Source organism: Perna viridis, chromosome 3 (assembly GCF_037379345.1).
Source record: "Perna viridis isolate PV_CMFRI_1.1 ecotype Kerala chromosome 3, ASM3737934v1, whole genome shotgun sequence".
NCBI classification, from domain to species: Eukaryota; Metazoa; Mollusca; class Bivalvia; order Mytilida; family Mytilidae; genus Perna; species Perna viridis.
Window position 1 is genome coordinate 57,005,691 of NC_142447.1, and position 21,706 is coordinate 57,027,396.

Here is a 21,706-nt window from a genome sequence, read left to right on the forward strand (position 1 = left end):
TTTATAATAGAAATCAAAATTATTTACCGATATATAACACACGCAGTACAATGTAATAATGTATATTGTATCGCATAACACGATTCTGCCAAGATTGTGTTTTTTCTTTACTTTGTTCAATTAGCACAACCTCTTTGTCGAAAGAACAATGTCAGTAAAGTAGTCGGTATACCCTGGTGAGTTAAACCTAATTAAGGACAATGAACTGATGCAGCCAAGCCGCCATGTATTTTTTGTGGTCTATTGATCTCAATGGTTACTCTTGCAGTTTGGAAGTTTTACGTGGACTGTATTCTCCTAATCTCAACTGATTCTATGGTTTTACTTAACTGGTAAATCATCTTTCTCTATTATCTCGCAGTTCAGTTGCGGTTCATTAGAAAGAAAGTTTAATTGTCAAGAAATGGTTTTAACATATACTGGAGAATTGTCATTCCTTTCTTTCTCTAATTCTTCACGTTTTTGTCTGCAAGGTAACTTATCCTTTATTGAGTTGAAGATTGAGTCGTATGGGTCAAGAGAGTGCATAGGTGATGGAAGAAAATCCCATGTCCTGTACTTTTCAGGTAAAACACCTGGGGCTTTCCACTGGATTAAGTTCATTATTATAATGACAATAATTAAGACCAACGCAGGAATCCCGACTCCGAGCAGAACTTGCCATCCAGCAAGAGATAATACAAACACAATACCAGGCAAAAGGAAATACATGAGAATTAGATAAACAATGGCAAACCACCTATGATTGGCTGTAACATTACCCATGTATTTAGCTGCATTGATAGGAAGTTTTCGCATAGGGTAAATTATATAAAACACGAAGACACCCGAAAAGTTGAAAAATAAATGACACAAAGCAATTTGTAAAGAATTGTCAAAGTTCCCACTCCCGGCGGACGCGAATGCTGCTAAAAGACTGGTACCCGTCGTTCCAATATTGGCTCCTAATGTTAATGGATACATTCTGTCGATGTGAATTATTCCAAGTCCAACGAGAGGCGTACATGCGGATGTGAAAATAGAACTACTTTGTACAAGGAACGTTAAACCTGCCCCTATAAGTATAGCAAGAAAACCAGTCAAATATCCTAAAAACCCTTTTGAGTTAGCATTCACTATTCTCCTTATGATTTTTGCGATTTTACCGCTAAGAACTGAATGTAGTAATTTAACGATAAGCACTAGACAAGTGCATAATACGACTAGAGATAAGATCAACAGAAGGATGCCAAGGTTGGTGTCACTCCAGCCGATGTCCTTCATTATACCTGAAACACATATTCACAATATAGTCATGGAACATTAGCTTGTCAAAAATATAATCATCAACTTTGCTGTGATAATTTTTTATGCAGTATACTTTGAGAATAAATACTTGTTAGAGTTAATGTTTCATCTTATAAAATAATATGCACAACTTAATGAACTTGTAACTATGGTCTCACTAACCCCTTCCGGGTCAAATGCCCACCCCCCCCCCCCCCCCTATGTAGTACCAAAAACACACTGAACCTAGACATATGCATTGTAAGTGCATTATTTGTGTGTATGATGATTAAAAGTAGTCAAAATAAAGCTGAGAATGTGTACTTTAAAATCATATATGTAATTAACTACAAAAGTGTGTGAATATTGTTTACATGTGTGAGTAATTTGCCTCCATGCTGTCAGTTAGCAGAACAGGTAAAAATGTGGATTTTCAGTATTATTTATTCAAGTAAATTTTGTGAAGAATTTTTACTATGATCGTACCATTAGCATAATGATTTTGGAAGCCTTATTTTCCAAGCTTCGCAACGGTATGCAGCTTTAAGATGTCATTTGTCCTGGGAATTCACAGTGAGACTTTGAAAATTACTTTTTTAACATGTAAAGTAATGGAAACGTTAGAAGTGGTTAGTGAGACCTATATGGAATCGTCACTTACCTCCCTTTACCATCGTTGTAATATTTTCCGCATTACCCTGTGCTATCTGACTGATTACCTTGGAATCAATCTACGAACAGACAATATTCTACCATAAGTAGATATGTATCAACTTAAGTTAAAAAAACAAGTTTCATACATGTCTAGTGTACAATGGATTACTTCTGCCGAGAACTTAAACAGTGAAATGCGAGGACACATTTGTTTAGTTTTGTTTTTGTTATTTTTTTTGTTTTGTCTCTTTTGTCTTTTTTAATGTTTTTTTTTTTTTGTTCTTGTTTCATGTTGTTTTTTATGTGTTTGTTTTTGTTTGTTTTTTATTTGGTTGTGTGTTTTTTAGGGGTATCCACTTTCCTTTTCTTATACGACTCAAATACTTACAGAGATTATGTATGAAGTGAACGGTTTGGTTATGGCCTTTAAAAAGTCCGGTTCGTCAACTGTTCCATTGCGGTGAGGTAGACTATCGATGACAGCCCCAGATAAAGTGTATAGATAGCTCGAAGCCACTTCTACGGGGAGCAGTATGACTACACACATCCAATTAAACATATCATGAACAGTTGCTGCTGCATACGATCTTCTAAAATGGTTCCTATCTCCTGTTTGGCCCATTGCAACTATATAATTAGTGACGGTGGTTCCAATATTTGCACCCATTATGATTGGTATAGCCAATTGTACCGTTAAAACTAAAACGAAACAAAAGTAGAATCATAAATTAACTTCACAAAAAGTACAAAAAAAACATTTATTGCATCAAATGAATCTTCTCATAATATCATAGGCTAATGAACATTTTAAAATTTACTTGCAAAGTCTAAAAGGCAACAAACGGCTAATAGCTACAAGTCATGAATGTTAAAATATAGGCTACCATAAATATTTGGTTAATATTTGCGCCTTTCTTTTATAACTTACTATCGGCAGAGATCATAGAGACTACAATGGTCGTTGACGTGGAGGAACTCTGAACCAGAACAGTAGCTAGTACTCCAACCATCAAACCAGCCACTGGATTCGACAGTAGTACACTGTTTCCCAAAGCTTCACCAACAGCTTTTCCTATTGAGAAGGTAGAAACATCAGTATTTCTAGTTAAGTTTCGGTTTCTTAATGCACAGTATGGCTTAATACTGGTTATATCTATATATATATACACCACAGTTAAAGTCTTTTCAGTAGAATGGAAACTGAACATATGTAACATAAAGAACTATTAGCATTGGTATAATTGGTGATAGGGTAAGTAATTTATGTTTGCTTGAACAATTTCCTCGTCTGTGCATGATAGATATTATTACCTCCAAGAAGTCGGAAAGCCGAACTGAGAAAATCAAGGGTGCAAACAAACATGTAGAGTAAAGCCAGTAGTCCAACTATCTTGCCGAAAGATGTCACCACCCACTTAACCCTTTCCTTGTTGTTCAAGTCTGAAATGTAATTTTTTTTTTCAATTAAAAACAAAAAAAAAATCACATAGCTACCAGTACTCAGTTGAATTGCTATTAATTTGTATCCGCTTGAAGCAAAAGAAAGAATCCCTGTGTAAATAGTAATGATTATGCTTATCCATTGAAAAAAATTGATATTGTTAGTATTTTGTCTGACCAATTCAGTTCTCTGATTAAAACAAAAACGTTAAATTTTGCTTCCCGTGGGAATCTATTTCTGGGTCGAACCAACTGTCTTCGACGATTTTGCTGCATGTTTCGTTTTTGCAACGTTTGTATTTAGTATTATTATTTGTTTATTTTTTTTAAAACCACAAAAAAAGAAAAGGAAATTCCATTTATAAGTTGCCTTTTTGAGTAACTTTTCGAAAAGAAGTGTCACTGAAGCACAGTTTGTTTCTGTTGTGTAGTGGTTTGAACAGAGAGCATTGTTTACTGATATAACACTAATCTATGATTAAGGTTCTTATTAATGATTACCTTGCCATTTAACGGTATTATTGGGCAGGTCAGGGAGTTTGTACGGGTCGTCATCTTCTTTTTTAATGTCCCCATTCTCCCCAACAACGATTTCTACTTCAACGGCTTCTTTCAGTTTCTCGGCAAAATCTAACGTTTTTCTTTCAGGAGATACTTGTTTCTGTTAAAAAAAGAAGAAAAAGGCTTGTGACATTAACAAATAGGTGGAGTTTCCATTTTGTGACATTTTATAGTTCTATTGTTATTGAAATAACTTTCCTCTATTATTCTGATTTAAATGTATCAGCCTGTGGCAGCTGTCTTTGAAGAATGTTTCAAAACTTTAAAATAACTAATAAAAAACTTAGGTTTCACTCCACACTAGAGGGAATTGCAGTTAAAATATATGATTTCATTTGCATGCATTTTGTATACTTACTACAGTGAACAGTAACACACTTTAAGACGAAGTAGTGTTTTTCTTAAAATTTTCTGGACATCATGGTACCATAAGGCACAATTTTAGACTTTTTCTAAATATTTGTTCACGATAAAAATTAAATGCCAAACTTATTGATTTTCATTATATATGTATTTATTTTCTTTGATGATTCATTATTCATAATCGTCATATAATGTACAGTTATTGGAGGTACACTAACAAAATCATACCTAATTTTTTGTTAATGGTACGAATAAATTTAAACAAAAATTTTGAGATCAGGAAGATGTTTACTGTACATCAAATCACATGATATTTTATCTCTTTCTAAAATCACCAACATGCCTTCAATATAACAGCATTTTGTCATACAAAAGCAGGCTACAATTATTTGCTGAATTTAAACGTTGCAACTTTTTGGTGGGAGGATAAAAAAGAATCTTTTCATATGCAATTTCCAATAAACTCTGGCTGAAAATGTGCAATTTAAATATATCTATATACATTATGGCACATCTTATAAATTATATACACTTGTCAGGTTGTTTGACTGTTGATTTTTTGCATTTCCCCAGATTTTTGTTTCATTATGTAGTCCAAAATATTGAAAAAATAAATTGTAAATGCAATTCATTGGTCAATGATATAAAATGATGAAACACTTTCATTTACATAAATCAGAAGAAATTCACGGACCGGTTGTTCAAAACTTAGCCCACAGAAACACTTACATAGAGTAGATTGTAGATTGTAGTCCCAGGGGTAACATTTGTCCAGCGGGCGAAAAATTCTAACAAATTTGCACTAAACAAAGGGACTTAAATGCCATGTTCATACAAATTATTTTCTAGAACTAGTAGAATTATTGAACTGGCGTAGAAAAAAAATTGTTCCATTTGTAGAAATAAAAATGTGTCCAAAAATCATTTAGAAAAAGTGGCGCAAGTCGAGTTTTCTTTAAAAACGTAAAATGCTACTATGTTACACACATGTTCGTATATCAATATATCATTTTTTTTAAAGTAAAAAGAAAAAAAACAAATAAATATAACTTCTTATGATTTTAGTAAAGCTCACCGATTTACAATTGTATTTTAGTTCGTGTTTCCTTACCTGTTCTGTGGCCTGTGGAAGGGTGTATTTGTTTCCAGCCCCCATTATCCAGGTTTGTACAGTTGCGAAGTTTGCTTCTCCTTTTATACAATTCCTTCACTCATGCTACCTGAAATTTATGATATTATAACCAAAACATATTTAAAAGCCATAAAACATGTAGGATAAATCATACTGGAAATAAGTAACGTCATGCGACACAGAAATGGAATGGTGTTACCTACATGCATAAATAAAAAAAAAACATAATATAACAATCCCGAATGAAAATGTCTATCAAATGAAGTCGATAGTTTTTTTTCCTGTAGTCTTTTTTTATCAATTTGAATCAGTGTAAGTTTAGACGGCTTTGAACTTATAGGTAACGTCAATTAAGATTTTACCCCCCCCCCACACACACAACTCCCACCCCTGCCTCTTACCGAGGTTCAGATATTGCCCTGCGATAATACCTTTGACAGTTTCTCCGCGTGTGGACACAGCCCAGTGTTTTCCAAGCCAATAAAGACTATCTGATCCTATCTGTAAATATATTTTTGTTTTGTTTATTATAATCAAAATTCAAGGTCAAGAAGGAATAATTGTTCTGATGAAAGGCGTGATCATTGGTTGATCATGGGTTGATGCAAGGACAATGTAGATATATTATATAATTTAGTAGACATCTTATATTTTATATAAGATATGTTATATAAGATGTCTTATATATTTTATAAGATATCTTTAAAAAAAAAAAGAGAGAATATATCTACTGAATTATATAAGATATCTACAAATTGGAATAAATATAAATACGGCGTGCCACAAATCTCAGCAATTAAATATAATCCTGTGATAATGAAAAAGGACGATTAAGTATTTACTATTTTGTATTTAGGTTATACACTGGTGCATTTGTTGCATTTCACCATGTCCGTTCCTTTTTCTATTACTCCAAATAAATTATAAATTTTGTTTATTTTATGTTAAACAGACACATGCTGTGAAGTTATTTTATACATACATGAAGAATGTGTATGTGGTCTTGAACTTAATTTTACTCATGCAATCTGGAATATACACTCGTGATTTGTTCTAAATGCACAAAGGAGATCACTGGTGATACTTTATAACTGCTTATAAACCTGTACACGAATCAAATCCTCTATCTGAATACTCAACTTCGTTATGTAGGTGTAATAAATAGTTCCCTTCATTGTCTTATAAAGTGGGTTTTACAAGGTTGGCGATTTGGTTCATAGGTGTCTTAAAAGTGGGGTTATGGTCCTTTAGCCTAAGTCATAGAAATTTCAAGTTCAATGAAACTTTTAAACCCATAAATATTATTGTTAACAATTTCCTTGAGAACTTCAAGTTGGTAAGAAGGGGTACATTAGATGACGACATTTAACTTCAGAGTACCATGGTTCAATATTAAACGAAGTCCTTTCTGTTTTGCAGAAAGATTTATAGAGTTAACTGTTGAACATGCACGAACCGGAAATGCTAAAGCATCTAAGATATGGCCAATAGTACATTCCGCGGGTGTGTGGCTTCGCTTTTTCGGTACTTGAACATTTGTGTTTAAGTTTACAGAAGTCAAGTCGGTATTCGTTATTTATCAGAACTTCACTACCTATATCAAGAAACAACCATTAAAAAGATAAGAAAAACGACAAGAACTTTCAAAGTATGTTGAACGAAATCAAGGAAACTATAGGATTCGAAAGGTAAATTCAAAAGAATCCAAGTATAACGACTAGACAGGGAAAATGGATCTACACAACAAATAAAATAACACGGACGGATACAAGAATCAAAGAACGGGCGCTTAGCGTCACGCTTCAGTGATTTTTTTTATTTCAATCATTTTTTTTTTCTTCGAAAAACTGGATCAGTCTTTATACAAAGAAACCACAAGTATATTCTCCCGGACTCCACTAAACACCGAAGGCGTCCTCTGCTTCTCTAAAATCGCCCACCGAGTTGCCACTTCTGGGGTAGACGGAAGGTCAGGAAGACTGACACGGTGAACAAATCGGTTCTCATTGTGTAGATGGATATATCATAACGACCCACCAATTAATGGTGACGACCTTTAAACTTTTGTAGCAATATAGCATATTTGTTAGGAGAAAAGCCCGGTACATAAAGTATAAATGAAGATTTTTCAATATATGAGTCATATAAAATTGACCGAAAATATTCCGGACACCTATGCCCCCAATGGCGCTTTAAATTTCACAGTTGCTATCACAGTTGTCCAATCAAATATGCGAGTTTGTAAATATTCATATCTGAAACTATAATTAATACTTTCAAAATTTCACTGTAATTCCGATGTGTCAAACACCGGAAAGTCACAAAATATGACTAGAAAAAAAAGGCGACAAAACTAAGGACTTTGAAAAAGGTCCGAGTATCTTAAATGTACGACTTAACATATATGATAGTTATGGTTGTTTCGATCCCCATTCGAAGATGCTCCCTTACCTTGCCTGGAACCTGTTATTAAAATTGATAGATAGTTTGATATGGTATCTGCAAATTGGAGTAGAGAAGAAGCTTTAGGTAAGGGGGTACCTCAGTATAATAAGAAGAAGAACTGTTTATTCACCAATTAAGGGCCCATGAAGGGCATGATTACAATACATTTTTTTTTACATACAACAGTTTTGATTGAACATATATAATAACATATAATATAAACAGTTAATTTACAAACTAAATAATTGTCACATTTTTTTAGCTTTTACTTGCATTATGAGTAATACATCATAGTAATCAGCACATAGTGTTTAGTTATCATACTGGCACACCTCAGTTTCATTTACAAAATTGGATTATGATAATGGAGATTATAATTATGATCATCTAATTATTATATGAATAAAGAATGTAAATGTATATTCACTTAAGGGTATATCTATTTGCAATAGTGATAATAATGCATTAAAAAAAGAAAGAAAGAAAAGAAAAAATAAATAAGTGCAGTGGACATAATACTCACTAGAAGCCTCCTTGTGCCCAGTGCAGAGAAGCAAGTCTTTTGAGTTGCTTCAAGACAAAGGACACCAAGGGACGGTGCTCTAGGCTTCAAGTATGAAAATTAAGGATCAAATTTGCATATACTGGGCTTTTAATTACCCAAAATTCTTACATTACATATTACAATATAAGCAGAAAAAGATATGGGAAGATATTAATGATAGATAAAAAAAAAAATAATAATAATGATAAATAACATATACAAAAAGAAAAATTATAATTTAAACACCACTTGGTATAACAAGATCACTTAAACCAGATAAAATAATAGAGTTTTCACAATTTAAGATCCATATCTATTTGTTTTCATCACTGAGGTTAATAAAATGTGGACATGTAGATATTATTAACTCATATAGTACATCTCTCTCTTTTTTATTTGATGAGCATGAAAAAAGAAAATGTACTTCATCGTCTACTTCTCCTGAGGCGCACCTGGGACATAATCTATTTTGTCTAGGAATACCATGATAACGCCCTGTTTCTGTCTCTAGTCTATGAGATGAGATGCGCAGCTTTGTAATTTTTCTCCTTTGCTCAAAATTTACTTCAGATAAGTATTTCTCTAGCCCAAAATTGTTTTTAATTTTAGCATATACATTAAGTTTGCCTTCACTGTTCTTTCTCTAATTTCTTACCCATGTCTCTCTATAGTGCTGAGAAAGGATCAGTTTAGAGATTCGTTCAAATGAGAATTGAGTCATGTTTGCTAGACTATCTTTTATATCCTGAACAATGTTCATAACATATTTTATTGATCAATACCATGAGGGTTTATTTTGTCTAAACAAATTTTTAGATTCTGCATAGGCCTGTTGAAGCAATGGAAATTCCGCCTGTAAATTTTCTAGTCTATACCAATATTTTATCATCGATTTGATAATATCAAAGTGAAGTGGAAAGCGACCTAGTTCTGACAATACTGCTAAATTTGTTGACCTTTTATGAACACCAAGATGCCATTGAAGTATTTTCACATGTAAGAGAGTGCACTTATACCTACCATTTGTACTTGCACAATTTTGTGTCTTCTTGTGGCGTACTTTGTATCAAATTTGCAATAAAGAGGCAGAATTGAAATTTTCAAGAAACAAAAAAGGCAGGATCGATTATTGTCCTAATATTTATTGTTTACATTAAAAATCATTTTGGTGCTCTTTGCAGATGAAAAAAAGTGTTCTCAAAATAAAAATGCAGGACATAAAATTTGTTCGTAGCCTCCCCCCATTAAAATTAAATGGTTACTCCATAAGTAGATGTATGAATCCCTATTATATTAACTTACCTTATTTTGATTAAGTAAAAGGAACAAACACCCTTACAAAGGAGGGGGGATTATGACCCACCTTTTGAAATTTTAAGAAACATGACTCCCTGATGATGTAATAAAAATTTAGATCGCCTGTTTTAATTTTCCGAACAAGCTTGATCAAGAAAATAAATTATCGGTAAACATACATCCTGGTTGTAAATTAAGGCTATGTTATTTTTCCGGTGTTCCTACAATGATACTGCATAGATTTTTTTTGCAAATGGATGACAATCACTCATATGCATGTGACCTAGTTTCAAGTGGACTAATAAACAAAATTTTTAAGACTGATGGAAGTGATGCAAACACATTTGTGGGGATAGAATTTGTAAAAAATCATGATTATGTGCAAGAAAACATATGTCCTCAAATTTCAGGGGAGGGGCATTCACCAGATCTGCCCATATGAATCTGTGCATGGATTACATAATTTGCGTGAAACTATTTCTACATTTTTACTTCAGTAAATGAACTGGCAAATTGTGTTATATTTGCAATAATCTGTGACCACCTTCAATATTCCCCAGTTTAACAACTTGTCAGGATTAGGAAAACTAGCTCACATTCTCCAAGAAAAGATTATTGTTCCATATCTCCCACCCAACCCTCGCTGAAATGTTTGATAATCAAATTGGCAATACTCCCCCTAAAACTATCGGACAATGCTGATTATCAATTTTTTTCAAAGTCTAAGTATTAGTAAAATTTGTTTTTAAGTTTCCTCGTGAAATTGTAGTTGTGAGTTTGTGTAGGACAGACAGACACATGGACAGATGCCTGGCATTTACGGAAGGTTTTCCAAAGCGGCCCTTGAACCTCGACGTCATATTGCTTCTACGGTCAAAGGGAGATAAGTCATGAATTTCACACTAAATGTCACAATTCGATGACGATATAATAGTTTGCACCATACAATGCGCATAAACAATAGTGTGATTTGTCTTTAAAACCGTATTAGTCGGTGAAACACTGTGTCAGTCAGAGTTTTTCATGGTGAAATGTGAGAGTTACATCCACCAATCTGGAATATCCCAGGGGTTCTCCATAACCTCTTTTTGCATGGCACTGCGCCATGTGTTACTTTCCATGCGCCATGAATTCAAAACAAGAGCCATGTGTTCATTTGGTGTGCGCCATGTATTCAAATTTGCGTCACACATTGCAAATCGGCAATGTATTTCCCAATTACTCTTTCTTATTAATCACCTATATCTGTAATAAATCAATATGATTGGCGCATATGTTTATTCTAATGGTAATACAATGTTTTGATTGGTAATTTCCAGGGGGTTAAGGTGTCAGGGAGTGAAACGCTTGTGTAAACAAATCTCAGAATCGGTCAAATTTTCGTGATTATCACTGTCGGCAAAATTTGTAAGATTCAAATAAGCTGAATGATTTCTACTGTTTTTTTAATGAATAAAATTTGATAACTTTTCATTTAATAAAGGTATCAAGAGTTGAATTAAAGAAAATTTTAAATTTGAGAAGATCAGAGAGGGGGAAAATGATGGAGATCCCTGCATCCTATATTCTGGCTGTTCATTGTATATGAAGAATCACTGACCTGGGTTTGAAATTCACCCAGTATGGTGAAATTGGTTTCATTGTTCTCTGCCAACAATTTGGATGTTAGTATCGGACTTCCAGGTCATTGATCTCCAAATTTCATTGGGTCCCCTGAAAATCACAGCAGGGGAGTCTGGGGGACTTGTGAAAATTCTTAATCCAATTACCGAAATCTACACTTGTAACACGAGTCAATGGTTGATTTGCCCAGCTTTAATCCTAGCTGTTGGCACAGTAAAACAGCGGTTGAGACGATTAGCACATGGTATTAACATTTGGCAAATATAAAGTGCAAATCATTAAAAAGGGCATTTATTGTTGAAACATACTTCATAACTGTCCGGTATTGAGTTGTAATTAATTGCAGTCTATTTGATGACCAGACACACATTGGAGACATTGTAAACAATGTGTTCATTTAAATTTCTAAAATAGACAACTATATATGTGTGAGATTCGTCAAGGGATTATTTTTATATGGGAGTAAACATTTGTCGGCAATAATGAAAGTTCAAAATCGTTTAACAAAACTTATCATTTAAATAAAGATATATGTAGGTTGTATTTTTTAAACGCAATTTAAACAAAGCATATGTATACATACAAATAATTATATAGTAGTTATACAGAAACATGTGTACAGAAACATGTGTTAATATTAACCTACAAGGTAGAACCAGTGAGATCAGTGCACCATTACAAAATATGAAATTTATAAGAAAAAAGGGGAAAAAATATATCATAGACCAGACATAAATAGACCTCCTTATTTCAGATAAGTTCTGAATAAATGAGCAAATTTAACACTTTTTTGTTCCCAGTATTCATTATTATTTTATTGAATTTTTCCCAACCAAGGTTAATGCAATTTATATTCACAATAGAAGACAACTTGGTGAGAAGTAATTTTATTTCTTTTGAATACTTGGAAGCTCTAAGTTAGAACATTGCCATATAAAATGTTGTTAATCTTCAATGATAGAATTTTTACATATTTTACAGTCTGCCTTCTCTCTTGATGTAATTATGCCTACCTTTTTCAATTTCAAGGTTTTGTGCTCTTAATCTGAATTAGGCTATGTAAAATCTACATTTGTATGATTCAATTTCAGTCAACTTAATGTGCACAATCAGGCAAAAGAGTTATACAAAAGGTTTTGATAAAGGAGTCTCTTTGACTCAGTAATACAGACATTTTTGGTCTTAAGTAAATTTGCTGTTTAATTTGAGTCAAATAAGAGTTAAAATTAGTATTAAAATAGAATATCTCATCCACCAAGATATTACTCTGTAATATTATATGGTGTAAAAACTTCACTGAATGCATAATAATTTTTTACTTGATTGAGAGATAACCTAGCTCTGAGACTTAGTTTAATACAAATTTGTATCTTGATAAGCCATCAACACAAATCTCATGTCAAGTTTTGAGGAAGTGAATTAACATATTTAAGAATTAATCTACACTTCCAAAAATCCCATATAATGACTCAGTAGTTGATATTCCTGTTCCTACATGTCCTTTAGAGATTGAAAAAAAGTTATTATAATGTGTGGTATAAGCTCCCTCATACCTATATTTCTTTATAATTTTTTTACTAAAATTTATGCCAAAGATTGCCAACCCAATCTCTCAGCTAAGTTTGAAAATAAAGAATACTTGCAAATGTTGTCACTGGTAGTTTTATTTTATAGACACATACTTCCCCTTTATAATGTTACTAATTCAACAAGTAGGTACTAAGAATGAAAGACAAATGATTTGTTCTTGAAAACTATGTAATTTTTGTGTTTAAAGACCCTCCTCTTCTGATCTTAGATCTTAGAATGTGGACATGTACAGCTTATTGCTGCTTTAGGCTGATCTCATGTTCAAAAAGCCATGTGACAAATTCTAAGGCTATCAGACCATGCATACTGCTCATAGTCCTCTGTTTGTGCATTTGTGCAACATATAATCAGTTTCTTTGTTTCTATTGTAACAAGACACTCAGATCCTCTTCAACTTATTTTTAGATATATTGTGTAATATTTTTCCACAGTGGCCAGATTTAAAAGGGGGAGAGTTGTGATCATGCCAAATTCAAAGTACTGCTACTTTAAGCCTGCCACATTTTTTGCCTCTGTCATAATTCAGGATTTTCTGGCCTCTGTCTGTACTGTTTACTTTTATGTTGCTTGAGTTTATTGGGCAACTATTTCCTTGTACCTTTGTATAATGTTGTTTTTGGGTCAACTGCAGCCTGCCCTAAGGTGTGAGGGTTATTCATGGAAGACCCATGGTTGGCCTTCTTCCCGATGGGATTGTTATCTCTTTGGCATATTCACCATATCCATTCTCATTAAAATATTTAATAGAAATGTAAAGTTTTTGACAATTGACAATTTGCAATGAATCCTAGGGGAAAGTTGGACCTACATAGATTTTGGTATTTTTAGCATATATGTACTATGCCTTTGAATGCAGGCATGAATTGACATTACTTAGAACAATTAAAAAAATTAAAATTCTGGTAGTATAAGGTATCACAAACACTGAAAATTAATTATGTCTGTCTTTTTAGACTTTTCATAATGTAATAAAAAAAAACTATACATATCTAACCTTTCAGTAAACACTATTCTTATGCCTTTATCTTAGTAGGTTCAAAGTGGAGAAATCAGATCTGGTAAGAACACACCTGAAATCAAAGGAAAACTAATTGAAAATGGGTAAGATGATTAAAACCAAGTACAGTTGTAGCTTATTTCCAATGGTCGTAATTATATACATTGTTGTAATTAGATTTAGTTGATAAAAGGTATTTATGTTTTTTTTAATTTTGAAAAGACCTCATTCTGTAAACTATGAAACGTTACCCTTTAATTTTCTTTTATTCTGCTTAATGTTCTTTGTGTAACAGGCTGATTTTGGACAGCTTTTTTTTTTTTGTTTTTTTACAATGTCAGACAATGGGGTTCTATGACGTTTCGTTCTTTGCATTCTGGTGATGTTCAATGTGCATCAGACATCCCCTACGTTTAATATGGAGATGATCAAAAAGAAATGCATTTTATCTTAGGGTCCTATGATTTTCAGTCAAATTAAGGCTCTGGGCTCAAGTCATCGGCGGAAATGCTATATTTTAGTTAGACTGCTAAGAATATTTAGGTGAAAACATTGTACGGTATTACAGTCATCTGTCTGAAAAAATACATCTCCAGGCATGGGTCCACGGACATATGCGGCCCATTACATGTAGGTTTGCTGCAGTTTGTTAATTAAACTCGTTTTAATGATGGTACACAACACATGCAAACAGACAAATCATACAGCACAGTTTGAATTATTAAGACACACTACATATAAATTATAAACTTGTAACCGAAACTGCCATCCAATTGCTTTTTATATGTATTGCAGGTAAGATATGGAAACAATTGCTCTTTAGTAACTTACTGGTCTTCAATATAGCTTGGGAAGGGAAAGGGAGATGACATGATATACCTTAAAAGACATCATTGGATATTTCAAACCACACAAAAACATCCAACACATTTTTATTTCAATATTAATCTACTAGGAATGAACACCTTTTGGTACCAACATGAGTAGAGCTCTGCACATTTGTGTGACTGTAGTGATTGCATGCAAAAGGTCTTAATACATGAATCTATGCTAGTATCTTTTGTTTGTGAGCCAGAACAGCCCTTACCACTAGAAGGTGGAAATGGGATTTTGAAGCAGGTTATTATTTTTTAATGATCAATACTTTTTGTTGTAAAATATCCAAAATACCCTCTTTTTGGAAGTTGCATAAAACGTACATGTCACCAAAAATTATACAAACCGAAAAAAAATACAGGCAAATGAAAAAATAAGGTGTGAAATTTTTATAAGTTTATTCATTCTATCTTCTATATCAATTTGATAGAAATATTTCAGTGATAGTGTAAAAATAATAATTGAAGCGTGAGTATACAGGAAGAAAAAAACTTTTAGTGAGAAGGATCAATTTGAAATCCTTGAAACACTTAGGTTGACGACCTGATTCTGTGGTTGATGTCACTGTTAAAATCTTTCTTGTGTACATTTCTGAAAAAACAGACTTGGCAGTTAACGAAAAATTTCGTGAAAACACTGGTACACTGAAAGGGTGAACAATTGCATTATCATCCCTGTCACACTTTCAAGCTATACATATCTTCAATCAGCTGAAAAATTGGAAATCTTCATATAATGTGCTTGTTTATATGCTATATGTTTATATGACAATAATTGCCTTTTGCATTTCCAATATATTCTAATTTGCTTGTAAAAGTTTTTGGTGTTGAAAAAGCACAGTACCAAACCAAATCCTTAGCAGCTTCCTTCACAGGCAAGCTACATTACTTGACATCCATTATTGATCTGTATACGATCATTTCTCTTGCTTGACAGTGTGACAGGGGTGTTTATTATGATTGTATTAGTAAAATAGCTGTTTTGATTTACAGCTGAGGAAAATGTGAAGAAGAAGAGAATGTCTAGTGGGACATCAGCTTTGGATTCCAAACAAATGTATGTGTTATAAATTGAGAAAAAATGTAAAAAGAATCTGAACTCATTGTAATATATAGATATGTCTGCAATTAAAGTACATCTGAGGGATAATTAAGCTTTAATTAGAATTTTGAGTACTTTGAAGAAAACCAATTTGCAAAAATATTCACATACAAGTCATACACAGCCTGTTTTTATAAGATAATTAAAAAAATGTTGTTGTATAATGGTATGGCTCTGTAGTTGTCGTCAGTGTCGACTTCTTGTAGACACTTTGCTTTCTTGCAATACATTGAATATTAGTTTATAAAATTTTATAACAAGGTTTCAAACCACAATAGGAAAGTTGGTATTGACATTGGGGGTTATGGCTCCAACCATTTTACAATTAGGGAACTAAAAGCTTGGGAATGCCTTTAATGTTTTCCCACAATATTCTATACCCCAATGGTCTGACTGGTATTGATTTTTGGGGTTAAGACATTTTAAAAGTTACAGGCCAAGAAGGGGCTACTAAGAAACATGAATTTTCCTAATGTCCAGACAATAACATGACTATTTGTGTATGGATCACTTTGAAATTCTATAACAAGATGCCATACAACCAAAGGAAAGCAAGGATTGATTTTGGGAGTAAAGACTTTTCATGGAATAAGGGGCCTGAAAGAAGCATTTTCCCTATGTTTTTGATCTCATATAAATTTTACTACAAGGTTCCATACCACCAAAAGATGACTTGGATTGATTGTTAGGGTTGTGACTTGAGCCAATAAGAGTAACAAAAAAATTAGCAAACATTAATTGGATCCATAATGAAGTCAAGTCCAAAATAAATCTGACAAAACAGATATACAATGTAACATCACCAGAGTAGCTGGTTCTGCAATGGTCCTGACCTGGTACAGACATTTTAAAGGAAATGGTGGGTTAAATCTATGTTTTAAAGTGCGCCAAACCTCCCTTTCCCATTAAACAGCATTTGCTGGCTATAAATTGGTAATTCAGTGGTCATATCAGTACAAAGAGTGATTTACAAAAACCAAGTAAGAATAATGGGCCACAAAATGACCAGAAACAGTTTTTTTTTTTTTAAATTTCTTTATAATAATTTGAGTTAAAGGGAAAGAATTGCTTTGAATTGTACCACAAGTGCCATACGCCCAAAGGAAGATTTGATTGTTTTTGGAGGTTTTTGACTTCAACCGTTTAGGAATAAGGGGTCAAAAAGTGACCGCTTCAATTCTGATCAAATTCTTATTCTGTTTCTCATATCTAATCAAAATCAATATTCAAAACTGTAGTGAGTTTGAATGGTGTGTCCACACTTGCCCCAACTGTTCAGGGTTTGACATCTGCTTTCCTATTAAGCTGCATCCTGTGAAGCATTTTTTTTCAAGTATAAAATATGGAGTTCAATCTAATATCTGAAATCTAGTCATTTTAAGGCTGAATTTAAATTTGCAATTTAGCTACATTACAATTAAAGCAATAAATTATAACAGTAGATTCTGCATTGTCTTTACACCTCATGATGATAAGAATTCCCTCTAGAAATTAAAATTAGATATTATATATGCTGCAAACAAATCTAGGGGCTAAACATTATTTGCATTTTTTAGAACACATGACCTTCATAGATATGGGGACACTATACTGGATTGTACAGTATATATCATGCAAGGTATTCGAGAGTTTGGTAATGAAGTGGTACTCAAGTATGTCTGTGCCTTACTCAACTCTGGTGGTGGTATTCTCAGGATGAGGAATGTAGACTCAGTTCAAATAGGTATTCAACCAAAACATTTAGATACATGGTGGAGTGGCATGGAGATCAAGTTTGCGGTGCTTCTGTCATGTGATGATATTTGTAACTATTTTGACATGGTGGGTAACTATTGTGACCCAGATTTGTATCTGTTTGTAAAAACTGCTGAACATCTGTGTACTTTAGACTATCATTGTCGCCTGCCAACAGATACAGCTACACATGAAGTTTCTTACCAGTCTGTCATGAAATTGCTCCAACATAAAGGAGAACCATGTACAGTAAGTCATCTTCCTGAAATACCTGACAGTTTCCAGTATGGACACACGGATGACAAAATTAAGCAAGAAACCAAACAAATACAGTTCAAATATTTATCAGAGGGAAATTCTGGGAAAGGCATTCCAGAAAAAATCAAACAGTTGTCATCAAAATATATTTCTGCCTTTGCCAACCATGAGGGTGGACATATTTTTTTTGGTATTGATGACTATAGAGCATCTGCTAAGGGTGAATTATTGTCGATGGATGACCAAGAAAAGACAGGTAATGCATGTATGTTTGTTAGACAAATGACTTAGAATTTATTTTAAACAAGAGAAGTAATAAATGAAAAGGAAACAGAAGTAATACTAATACAATACTAATATACATGTACATTAATTGTAGAATATTCTAAAACAATAATAATGTACAATTTTACATGAATATATTGATATGATCAATGATTTTTCTTACATTTCATAAGGATTAAGGTAACCTGAATAATTAAGGATGTTAGCTGGTAATGTTCAGACATTTCTGTCAGATTTACGGACTCCTTTGATTTTATCCATGTCATAGGATCAATATTTTTTGCCTAGCAATGCCCACTTTTCTTTTCATAATTTCATTTAACACACCTTAAAATGTTATTTAGGAAACTTAAATGATATCCTTGTTATTTCTTCAGTGTTTTTAATAGATAAAACCTACTAAGACAAAACCAATGGAAAATCTAGGGAAATCCTTTTCCTGCCAAAAATTTAAATGCTGGTGACCGAAGCTTACATCTCATAACACAAATACTATGACCCATCTATTTTGTTCTATCATAAAAGATCTTAAAAAATTTCACAACCCTTGTTATACTTAGACCTGCTATCATCCTTAACATGCAACAAACTGCAATAAAGTTTTGGGGTCATCAGTTATGAAAAAAATAATTTAGAATTGATCACAAAGATAAAGGTTTTTTTTATATCAAGTTATAAAAAACAAGGATTTTATTAAAAAAAAAAATGGACAAAATAAGTCTTTAACTGAAACATTGTTGAAATTAAATTGCTTATTTATTATGTCTAAATACAAATTTTAAAATTCTTTAAGCACCAACCTTTTATATCTGACAATTATGGTGTGACAGTGTCAAATACTAAATCACAATCAAAACTCATCCTTGTTTAAAGCTAGAACTATTCATCCTCTGTAGTTGTATTCAGCTGCATCCCTGCGAAACATTTTATTTCACACGTCATGCAGTATCTTAAAAATTCCTTTGTATTTTTAACAAAAATGTTTTTATTTGTTCACAAGTTAAAGCTGTTATTTGATTTTCTCCTGGTTGGAGAAAGGCATATCAGGTGCTCACAGTGTAGTTGTTTATTCACAAAATTACATCCTGAATTCCTGACAAACTGCACAGGTCCATATAATGATCTAACAATGTATGTATATTTTATGAGTATCCAGTATGTAATAAAGGAATGCAGACAAGGTTCTGTCAGACAAGACAGATTGGCTGAAATTTGTATACACCTAAGTATGTTCAAATTGGGTATACCTAAGTTATGACACTTTTGACATATTGAAACTATACTTTCATGTAAAAGCTTAAATATCAAATGATTAAATGTGATTTTCTCTGTGTTGGTGAAAGGCTATGTATATGCTAGTTCATGTATCTCCAGATCGGCTCATTTTTCCCAATGTGATCTTAGTCGATACTTAGTGATAGACCCTCAGACTGCTATTAGACATTGTATTTTTTCACACAGTTCGGTTGATTAGCCAGAGAATGGAAAAAGTCATATGGAAGGAAGAAAATTTTGAAGCAGAGAGAGGAAAACATTGGGATGTTTGTTTTAAACCAGTCATTAGTTCGCCAAAGAAAAAGGTAATCTGATTTATTTAATCTAAGTTAAAGTTACCTGGCTCAACATCAAACTACAAAATTATTCCTAGGAGTATAGCAGTTATCAAAAAGCTATTGTCTAAAATAATTTTATGTTGAATTTGAACTTAGAATTAACTGTTTTAAGAAATCCATACTTCAATATCTGCTCTAAAGAAATCCTGGATTTTTGAGGTACTGCATGGAAAATGTTTTAGATATTCATAAACAAAATAGTATTAAAAATTTATGAAATTGGAAGCGTAGATACTTTTATCGTCTTTGGTGTCACAAACATGTTACCATATACTTTAAAGTATTGTGAACTAATTGTAGGCAAGAAGAGTAATAGTTGTAGTATCGGTATGCAAGTTCCCTGGTGGTATTTTTACCTCCACGCCAGAGAGTTACTATGTAGATGAACAAGGCAACCTAGCTACTTGGGAGTTCTCAGAATGGAAATTGTCAATGTTAAATCCATTGAGAGGTAGAATATCTTTACAATGCTTAATGATGAATTAAACCCTTGACATTGTTGAATGCTTTGATTATCTCCCTTTTGAAAATCAAAGACTTGTGAATAAAAATGTTAACTTGCTATCAAATTCAACAGTTAATACGAATCATTTCCATGCTTTGAAAAGAAAAGTTTTGTTAAAGTTACTACTCAGTCTTCTAAAGAATGAAACAAAACTATAATAATTATTTATTCTTTTGTAGATTACAGCCAAGACATGTTTAGATAACTTGCTTTGCATTAAGCATTGCTCTTATCCTTTTTTAATTCTTCCCTTTTCCATTTTATGAAACTTGCATATATAATTAAGGGCATTTGATATTTATGAGTTGATGTTTTTTCAGATAAACCAGAGCTTCACAACCGGTTTGTTAAACTTCCTGTCTGTGTACCACAGTCACCTCTGATATTTACACTAAAACATTCATTAGAGCGCATAGAGAAACGGCTTTTGACAGGTATGTGACATCACCAGTAATATTTCTTTCTTGGTGCTATAGATTCACTTATTATGATAAAATATTATATTGAATCAAAAGGATAGAAACTGCAATACAATGTGTGAGAGGGCATGAATATTAAGAAAATTCAAAGGAAAAAATGAACACAGTTGAAAAGCACGTACAAGTATCTGGTTGCCTATCAGTATTGTAATATTTCTAATGTATGTTGCAGATGTTGATAAAAAACTGATTCTACCCTCACATTACCTCGAAGGTATCAAAGATCTCAAGGTCAAAGAGTTTATAAGAACAACACTTGAGATTTTCAATGTTGATAGACATATCCTAATTGTGATAAACTCCTGGGGACTACAAGTCACTGCAATACAACCTCATAATGTAATATGTGATGTTCTAGTGCTGACAGAAAACCAAGGCTGCCATCTTGTGACAATATCTTATACTGAGAATGATAGAACACTGCTGCACTCTAGATACGTGGCAGCGTTTATCAAGGAGAAACTAGTCTGTCATGGAGGATGTATAGAAAAGTTTGGTATACTCTGTCATGTAGCAGCAATCGATAAGTACTCAAATGAAATAGATACAAGTTTGTCTGATTGCTTCTATCCTTCTCATTTTTATACCAATCCAGTGAAGTTTGAAAGTTTGTTGAAATCTCTGATTATCACAATGGCAGCATATGAACCAATAGACTTTTCCACATTAAATTCAGCCAAATCAATTAGAGAAGTACTAGCTACTGACAAATATTTCTTCCTTTTGACCTGTGATCAGTTTGATATGATAATGAAGCTGCAGTTTACTAAGGAATTGTGGGTTCATGGACCTCCAGGTTCTGGCAAGACAGTTGCTGCTGTGCAGTTTATTAATGAATTGAGAAGACGAGGCTGTAGAAAGAATGAAGTGTTGTATCTGGCAGAGAATGAACTCTTGTGTTCTTATGTCAGGTAGGATTATCTTTTATAATGGCGCAAAATGTA

General features: G+C 32.9%; 3 protein-coding genes across 9 annotated transcripts in view; 2 read left to right on the forward strand and 1 right to left on the reverse strand.

The window, feature by feature from the left end:
- LOC148623034 (sodium-dependent phosphate transport protein 2B-like) overlaps positions 1 to 21,706 on the reverse strand; it is a 27,919-nt gene continuing 6,213 nt past the window's right edge. For both annotated transcript variants that reach the window (XM_088573524.1, XM_088573525.1), the window contains 9 exons: positions 13,909 to 13,984; positions 5,848 to 5,917; positions 5,396 to 5,504; positions 3,862 to 4,021; positions 3,232 to 3,360; positions 2,849 to 2,992; positions 2,309 to 2,619; positions 1,928 to 1,997; positions 1 to 1,268 (listed from right to left, as the gene is read on the reverse strand). In XM_088573524.1, the coding sequence (XP_088429650.1) occupies positions 397 to 1,268; positions 1,928 to 1,997; positions 2,309 to 2,619; positions 2,849 to 2,992; positions 3,232 to 3,360; positions 3,862 to 4,021; positions 5,396 to 5,440 (1,731 nt within the window). In that variant the 5' untranslated portion in view covers positions 5,441 to 5,504; positions 5,848 to 5,917; positions 13,909 to 13,984 and the 3' untranslated portion in view covers positions 1 to 396. The remainder of the gene's footprint in view (positions 1,269 to 1,927; positions 1,998 to 2,308; positions 2,620 to 2,848; positions 2,993 to 3,231; positions 3,361 to 3,861; positions 4,022 to 5,395; positions 5,505 to 5,847; positions 5,918 to 13,908; positions 13,985 to 21,706) is intronic.
- Positions 7,823 to 21,706, forward strand: part of LOC148623035 (schlafen family member 8-like) — an 18,984-nt gene continuing 5,100 nt past the window's right edge. The window contains exons 1-9 of one of the 6 annotated variants that reach the window (XM_088573518.1): positions 7,831 to 7,945; positions 13,945 to 14,015; positions 14,867 to 15,030; positions 15,780 to 15,843; positions 17,445 to 18,136; positions 19,627 to 19,745; positions 20,079 to 20,229; positions 20,604 to 20,717; positions 20,935 to 21,673. In XM_088573518.1, the coding sequence (XP_088429644.1) occupies positions 15,806 to 15,843; positions 17,445 to 18,136; positions 19,627 to 19,745; positions 20,079 to 20,229; positions 20,604 to 20,717; positions 20,935 to 21,673 (1,853 nt within the window). In that variant the 5' untranslated portion in view covers positions 7,831 to 7,945; positions 13,945 to 14,015; positions 14,867 to 15,030; positions 15,780 to 15,805. Of the gene's footprint in view, positions 7,946 to 13,944; positions 14,016 to 14,866; positions 15,031 to 15,779; positions 15,844 to 16,562; positions 16,748 to 17,444; positions 18,137 to 19,626; positions 19,746 to 20,078; positions 20,230 to 20,603; positions 20,718 to 20,934; positions 21,674 to 21,706 lie in introns of those variants that run through there. The other 5 variants (XM_088573519.1, XM_088573517.1, XM_088573516.1 and 2 more) reach the window with 5 other exon arrangements.
- LOC148623036 (uncharacterized) overlaps positions 21,561 to 21,706 on the forward strand; it is a 10,169-nt gene continuing 10,023 nt past the window's right edge. The window contains exon 1 of the mRNA XM_088573533.1: positions 21,561 to 21,673. The gene's annotated coding sequence lies outside the window, so the exon portion shown is untranslated. The remainder of the gene's footprint in view (positions 21,674 to 21,706) is intronic.